This window comes from Boleophthalmus pectinirostris, unplaced genomic scaffold (genome assembly GCF_026225935.1).
Source record: "Boleophthalmus pectinirostris isolate CB_2022bp ecotype Guang Dong unplaced genomic scaffold, ASM2622593v1 HiC_scaffold_4, whole genome shotgun sequence".
Lineage (NCBI taxonomy): Eukaryota > Metazoa > Chordata > Actinopteri > Gobiiformes > Gobiidae > Boleophthalmus > Boleophthalmus pectinirostris.
This window is the reverse complement of record NW_026571353.1, coordinates 41,831,211-41,838,710: the sequence shown is the minus strand read 5'-3', so window position 1 is coordinate 41,838,710 and position 7,500 is coordinate 41,831,211. Positions and strand designations below refer to the sequence as shown.

Below are 7,500 nucleotides of genomic sequence, written 5' to 3'. Positions count from 1 at the left end.
TTCGTCCTAAATATATTTAAACTAACAAAACTAAGCATATGTAACAAAAACTACAGTTACGGTTGATTTCAGTCCTTGTTATTTATAAATTATTAGATTTAATCCGTTTTGAATTGACTGTTAGCTAGTTAACTGTTAAGTGTAGTGTACGTTAGCGGCCACTTGAGGGCGCACTACAACAGCTCTGTGTGTTTAATGTGGCTATAAATGTTTTATTTTTTAACTTTAAAATCCAAACTAACTTAATTTCGGTTAAACCTTGGTTTAGACCTGGTTTTGGATCTGCTTTAGTCCTTGTTTAGTTCTGGAGACCTGTTTTAGACCTGTTTTAGTCCTGGTTTAGACCTGGTTCTGGTTTAGACTTTGTTTAGACCTGGTTTAGTCCTGGTTTAGACCTAGTTTAGTCCTGGTTTAGACCTGGTTTTGGTCCTGGTTTAGACCTGGTTTAATCCTGGTTTAGACCTGGTTTAGTCGTAGTTTAGACCTGGTTTAAATCTAGTTTAGACCTGGTTTAGGTCCCAGTTTAGACCTGGTTTAATCTTGTTTTAGACCTGGTTTAGTCCTGGTTTAGTCCTGGTTTAGACCTGGTTTAGACCTAGTTTAGACCTGGTTTAGACCTAGTTTAGACCTGGTTTAGTTCTGGTGTAGACCTGGTTTAGACCTGGTTTTGGTCCCGGTTTAGACCTGGTTTAGACCTAGTTTAGACCTGGTTTAGTTCTGGTGTAGACCTGGTTTAGACCTGGTTTTGGTCCCGGTTTAGACCTGGGTTAGACCTAGTTTAGACCTGGTTTAGTCCTGGTTTAGACCTGGTTTTGGTCCCGGTTTAGACCTGGGTTAGACCTAGTTTAGACCTGGTTTAGTCCTGGTTTAGACCTGGTTTTGGTCCCGGTTTAGACCTGGGTTAGACCTGGTTTAGGCCTGGTTTTGGTCCCGGTTTAGACCTGGGTTAGACCTGGTTTAGGCCTGGTTTAGTCCTGGTTTAGACTTTATTTAGACCTGGTTTAGACCTAGTTTAGACCTGGTTTAGTCCTGGTTTAGACCTGGTTTTGGTCCCGGTTTAGACCTGGGTTAGACCTGGTTTAGGCCTGGTTTTGGTCCCGGTTTAGACCTGGGTTAGACCTGGTTTAGGCCTGGTTTAGTCCTGGTTTAGACTTTATTTAGACCTGGTTTAGACCTAGTTTAGACCTGGTTTAGTCCTGGTTTAGACCTGGTTTTGGTCCCGGTTTAGACCTGGGTTAGACCTGGTTTAGGCCTGGTTTTGGTCCCGGTTTAGACCTGGGTTAGACCTGGTTTCGTCCTGGTTTAGATCTGGTTTAGACCTGGTTTAGTCCTGGTTTAGTCCTGTTTTAGACCTGGTTCTGTTCATGGTTTAGACCTGGTTTAGTCCTGTTTTAGACCTGATTCTGGTTCTGTGTGGGTCCAGTCTGGAGGAGCAGGACGAGCTGTGGTCTCGTAAAGAAGCTCAGGTCCTGGAGAAGCTCGACCGCCTGAAGAAGGAGCAGAAAACGATCCTGGAGCCTCTGAGACGAGAGCTGGAGCAGACAGAGAAGAGCTTCAGGACAGAGCTGGAGCAGGCAGAGAGAGCTTCAGGACAGAGCTGGAGCAGGCAGAGAGGAGCTTCAGGACAGCGCTGGACGAGAGGAGGAACAAGGAGGAAGAACACGCAAGGAGAGAGGAAGAACTACAGATGAAAATACAAGACGCACAACACAGGAAAAGAGAGTCAGGTGAGGACAGGTGAAGAGAGACGAGGACAGGTGAGGAGGGACAGGTGAAGAGAGACGAGGACAGGTGAGGAGGGACAGGTGAGGACAGACAGGTGAGGAGGGACAGGTGTGGAAAATTTAGACTCCTCCATCCATGTTTGAGTCATCTAGAGATCTCTCCCAGGCCCTATTCAAACCCTCGTCACATTTCGCTGCAGTACGAGTCTGTACGAGGCTCCGCCCCCCCACATGCTCCACACGACAACTCTCCATAAAAACACAAAAACACGACACAAAACTGAACACGACACGACAAACCTGATGTTTGTGCAGGAGTTTCATTAGTGCGACGCACAACGAGTGTGTGTGACAGTGCTCTGAAGGGGGAGGGACTTAGCACAGAGAGCAAAGAGAAGAGAGACTCAGAGAAACTTATAAAACACGTTCATCTGTTGTTTTTGGTGAATATAACATTTTTAAAACAGTTAAAGGAACATGGAGATCTGAATATCTTATGTATAAGTGTGTGTGTGTGTTTGTGTCTGTGTGTGTGTGTGTGTGTGTGTGTGTGTGTCTCTGTGTGTGTGTTTGTATCTCTGTGTGTGTGTGTGTGTGTTGTGTGTCTGTGTGTGTGTGTCTGTGTGTGTGTGTCTGTGTGTGTGTGTCTGTGTGTGTGTGTGTGTGTGTCTGTGTGTGTGTGTCTGTGTGTGTGTGTCTGTGTGTGTGTGTCTGTGTGTGTGTGTGTGTGTCTGTGTGTGTGTGTCTGTGTGTGTGTGTGTGTGTGTCTGTGTGTGTGTCTGTGTGTGTGTGTGTGTGTCTGTGTGTGTGTGTGTGTTGTGTCTCTGTGTGTGTGTGTTGTGTGTGTCTCTGTGTGTGTGTGTGTGTGTTTGTGTCTCTGTGTGTGTGTGTGTGTGTCTGTGTGTGTGTGTGTGTCTCTGTGTGTGTGTGTGTGTCTGTGTGTGTGTGTCTGTGTGTGTGTCTGTGTGTGTGTTTGTGTCTCTGTGTGTGTGTCTGTGTGTGTGTGTGTGTGTGTGTGTGTGTGTGTCTCTGTGTGTGTGTCTGTGTGTGTGTGTGTGTGTCTGTGTGTGTGTGTGTCTGTGTGTGTGTGTGTCTGTGTGTGTGTGTGTGTGTGTCTGTGTGTGTGTGTGTTTGTGTCTCTGTGTGTGTGTGTGTGTGTGTCTGTGTGTGTGTGTGTGTTGTGTCTCTGTGTGTGTGTGTGTCTGTGTGTGTGTGTGTGTGTGTGTCTCTGTGTGTGTGTGTGTGTCTGTGTCTGTGTGTGTGTGTGTGTGTGTCTGTGTGTGTGTGTGTGTGTGTGTGTGTGTGTGTGTGTGTGTGTGTCTGTGTGTCTCTGTGTGTGTGTGTGTTTGTGTCTCTGTGTGTGTGTGTGTGTGTGTGTCTCTGTGTGTGTGTGTGTGTGTGTGTGTCTGTGTGTGTGTGTGTGTCTCTGTGTGTGTGTGTGTGTGTGTCTGTGTGTGTGTGTGTGTCTGTGTGTGTGTGTGTGTGTCTGTGTGTGTGTGTGTGTGTCTCTGTGTGTGTGTGTGTGTGTGTGTGTGTGTGTGTGTGTGTGTGTGTGTGTGTGTGTGTGTGTGTGTGTGTGTGTGTGTGTGTGTGTGTGTCTGTGTGTGTGTGTGTGTGTGTGTGTGTCTGTGTGTGTGTGTGTGTGTGTGTGTGTGTGTGTGTGTGTGTGTGTGTGTGTGTGTGTGTGTGTGTCTGTGTGTGTGTCTGTGTGTGTGTGTGTGTGTGTGTGTGTGTGTGTGTCTGTGTGTGTGTGTGTGTGTGTGTGTGTGTGTCTGTGTGTGTGTGTCTGTGTGTTGCAGAGGAGTTGTTCTTCCAGCAGAGGGAGCAGCTCATGGCTCAGATCTCGGACTTGGATCAGGCTCTGGTCCGACAGGATCAGGAGCACAAGACCGAACTGGAGAAAGCGAAGAAGGAACAAGAGGAACGCATCAACAAAAAAGTCCAAAAGTAACACACAACACACACACACACACACACACACACACACACACACACACACACACACACACACACACACACACACACACACAGAAACTAAACCAGAACTAAACCAGGACTGAACCAGAACTAAACCAGGACTAAACCAGGACTGAACCAGAACTGAAACCAGGACTGAACCAGAACTAAACCAGGACTGAACCAGAACTAAACCAGGACTAAACCAGGACTGAACCAGAACTAAACCACTGCCGCTGTGTGTCAGGCTGGTGTCGCAGAGGCGGCAGGAGGTGGAGGAGGAGGAGCAGGCGTCGCTCCTGTCGCAGTGGCGCAGGGAGAAGGAGCAGAACGACAGGTGCAGGGAGGAGATCGCGGACGCCCAGAGGGAGAAGGACGAGCTCCTGGACGCCATCAAACTCCTGAGGGACCAACAGAGGGAGATCCACCTCCGCACACACACCACCAAACAAACCTGCGAGAACATGAGGAAGATCAACCTGACCCTCAAGCAGGTCTGGACCAGGACTAAACCAGGACTAAACCAGGTCTAAACCAGGTCTAAACCAGGTCTAAACCAGGTGTGTTTGTGCAGGAGATGGGGAGGTTGTCCAGGAAGTTGAAGGACCTGAGCAAGAGAACGTTGAGTCTGAACGAGGAGAAGGTGAAATCTCAGGAGCTCACCGACAAACTCAGGTAACAGTCACACTCCAGGACTGTTCCAGGACTGTTCCAGGACTATTCCAGGACTATTCCAGGACTGTTCCAGGACTGTTCCAGGACTGTTCCAGGACTGTTCCAGGACTGTTCCAGGACTGTTCCAGGTCTAATGAAGCGTGTGTTGCTCTTCAGGGATGACTACAGAGTTCTGTGCCTGAAGCGGGAGGAACAGAGAGCGGAGATCCTCAGACTGAAGGAGGAGGAGAAAAGAGCGAGGAGGAGGAGGACACACGAGGAGAGGAACCTACACACTACCTCTGAACCTGCCTCCTCTGAACCTGCCTCCTCTGAACCTGCCTCCTCTGCACCTGCCTCCTCTGAACCTGCCTCCTCTGAACCTGCCTCCTCTGCACCTGCCTCCTCTGCACCTGCCTCCTCTGCACCTGCCTCCTCTGAACCTGCCTCCTCTGAACCTGCCTCCTCTGCACCTGCCTCCTCTGCCTCCTCTGCACCTGCCTCCTCTGAACCTGCCTCCTCTGCACCTGCCTCCTCTGCACCTGCCTCCTCTGAACCTGCCTCCTCTGCAACCTGCCTCCTCTGAACCTGCCTCCTCTGAACCACATCCATCAAACAGGTCCATCTTCTGCTCCTCTGACTCTGCTCTAGACCTGGTTTAGACCTGGTTTAGACTTGGTTTAGACCTGGTTTAGGTTTAGTCCTGTTTTAGACCTGGTTTAGTCCTGGTTTAGACCTGGTTTAGTCCCAGTCCTGGTTTAGTCCTGGTTTAGTCTTTAGTCCTGGTTTAGTCCTTTAGACCTGGTTTAGTCCTGGTTTAGGGTTTTAGACCTGGTTTTAGTTCCCGTTTATTGGACCTGGTTTTAGACCTGGTTTAGTCCTGGTTTAGTCCTGTTTGCTCTCTGTATTAAACCCTTGTTGGTCTCCATCTCTGGTCCGGTCTCTAGGTCTGGTCCAGGGTCCAGGTCTGGTCGGGTCCCGTGGGTCCGGTCTGGTGTGGGGCGTCTGTGTGAGTTGGAGCAATACCTGGAGGGGGCGCTGTCTCCTGCAGACTCTGACCTCTGACTCTGCATGTTTTTATGAGTTCAATAAAACAAGAGATTTTCAGCATTTATTCACTTTTGTTGATTTATTTCTCCTGGTAAAAACAGTTGAACTGCATTTATATTTAAGACAATCTTGTGTTTGTTGAGTCTGTGTCTCCACTTCCTCTGATGATTCTCACAGCTCTGTTCAGTAAAAGAAAAACTGGAGGAACAGAAATGTGACAAACACTTTTCCAAACTTCAACACAACAGATTAAATATGTAACAATCAGTGAATTATACAACAAATATAAAGAACAACTTTTATGTAACACAGAAAAAACTGTCATTTCATTTTCACAATATTTTTTTTCTACGTGTATTTTCTTTTGAATCTTTCGTGAGCAGGTTCACTTTCGGAGAAAAGTCTGAGAAACTCTGATTTATATCTTGTCATATTTACATCAGATGCCCTCCCTGAAGCTCACGCGTCTCTGCGCCCCCCGCGGACCCTGGTGTCCCGAGAGCGCCCCCCCCCGCGGACCCTGGTGTCCAGAGAGCGCCCCCCGGACGCCCGAGAGCGCCCCCCCCGCGGACCCTGGTGTCCCGAGAGCGCCCCCCGCGGACCCCCCCGCGGTGGTGTCCCGAGAGCGCCCCCCGCGGACCCTGGTGTCCCTGGTGTCCCGAGAGCGCCCCCCGCGGACCCTGGTGTCCCGAGAGCGCCCCCCGTGGTGTCAGAGCGCCCCTGAGAGCGCCCCAGAGGCAGATGTTCCTTCGCTCAGACTGAACACTGAGTCTTTGTCTGGGAGGAATTCAGTTTGTGCCTCGACCCACGACTCCAGCACAGACCAGACTATTCTTCACATTTACTCTCATTTATTCTGATTTCGACTTGTGCAGAGAAACCACAGATCGGTGTGTTTGAGTCACACTTGGAGTGACCAGGATTCCAAAATCAAAAACTGGGACACTCGGTTTGTGAGAAGAAAATTGTGACTCGAGTGCAGAATTAAAAAAAAATATTCTGGACTTGAACATGTGAGTCAGTACTGTCACATTTTCTTTGTGTTTTGGTCGTTTTGAAGCAGATTTTCTGTATTTTACCCAAACAAATGTCAGTTTATGTCTCTCTTTACTGTTGACAAGTATTAAATTGGTTCAAAATAGGGACATTTCTTGTATAAAACTTGGACAAATCAGTGGTTTTGTATAAATCTGGAGACACAGGCTCAAAAATACAAATGTGTGAACACTAAAACTAAAACTTTTACACTATTTTTTGCAATCTTATTGTACATTAGTATAATTTTTGATGTATAACTTTTAAGTGTATTTTCTTTTAGGATGCCTTTTTGATGCAAATGAGCTCTTATCAGCGAACTCACATTTACATTGTTTTGATGTTGATTAATGTGCAAATAAATAAATAAAACTGGGACTGGTCACTTTAGCCAAAAACTCACTGTATTACATCACAAATCTGTATTTTAAGATTCATTTGAGCTGATCTCATCTTTATTATTACTTTTTATATTATCTATTTACTATTAAATATTGATTAAATATTATCGGTCTATAAAAAGTCGCACTGGAGCCACTGACTGTGACTTTCTGGTTTCGTTTCCAGTAAATTTGTACAAATTAGACAAATTTTACGCACGCGCTTGTCTTTTTTATTTATCTTTTTTTTTATCGTGGTAAAGTGTCCGGTTCTGTCCCGTTTGGGCGTAAACCGAGTCCTCTGCCCCCGCACATCTGCCCCGCTCCCCCCGCTGCAGGGCTCCGTGTTCCCCCGCTGCAGGGCTCCGTGTTCCCCCGCTGCAGGGCTCCGTGTCCCGGGGCGGCGCCGGTCTGGACTCCGCTCTCCGCGCTCTGCTCCGGGGCTGATGAGGAGCTGCGTTCAGCTGCGGAGGAGGAGGCGGAGGAGAGAGACATGTGACCGGGGACAGGAAGACACCCGGAGGCTGCGGACGGAACCAGAGGGAACCAGAGACCCGCACTGGAACCGCCCCGGACCAGGACCAGGAGCAGGGACGGAGACAGGCCTGGGATCGGGACTAAACCGGGACTGAACCAGGACTAAACCAAGACGGACTCTTTGGACCGGAGCCAGGATGCGGTGCTCGTGCCTCCGGGGCTTG

The 7,500-nt window shown here is 48.5% G+C and overlaps 2 protein-coding genes across 3 annotated transcripts in view; both read left to right on the top strand.

Moving 5' to 3' along the window:
• The window catches only part of LOC129411298 (golgin subfamily A member 6-like protein 25), a 5,833-nt gene extending 410 nt beyond the window's left edge, over positions 1-5,423 (top strand). Inside the window, exons 2-8 of one of the 2 annotated variants that reach the window (XM_055161856.1) lie at positions 1,424-1,574; positions 1,607-1,727; positions 3,524-3,671; positions 3,928-4,207; positions 4,255-4,355; positions 4,512-4,953; positions 5,282-5,423. In XM_055161856.1, the coding sequence (XP_055017831.1) occupies positions 1,424-1,574; positions 1,607-1,727; positions 3,524-3,671; positions 3,928-4,207; positions 4,255-4,355; positions 4,512-4,920 (1,210 nt within the window). In that variant the 3' untranslated portion in view covers positions 4,921-4,953; positions 5,282-5,423. The remainder of the gene's footprint in view (positions 1-1,423; positions 1,575-1,606; positions 1,728-3,523; positions 3,672-3,927; positions 4,208-4,254; positions 4,356-4,511; positions 4,954-5,281) is intronic. The other variant, XM_055161857.1, reaches the window with a different exon arrangement.
• Positions 5,424-7,073: 1,650 nt separating this feature from the next.
• p2rx7 (purinergic receptor P2X, ligand-gated ion channel, 7) overlaps positions 7,074-7,500 on the top strand; it is a 15,688-nt gene continuing 15,261 nt past the window's right edge. The window contains exon 1 of the mRNA XM_055161853.1: positions 7,074-7,500. This exon is cut by the window's right edge and continues 95 nt beyond it. Coding sequence (XP_055017828.1) covers positions 7,474-7,500 — 27 coding nt within the window. The 5' untranslated portion in view covers positions 7,074-7,473.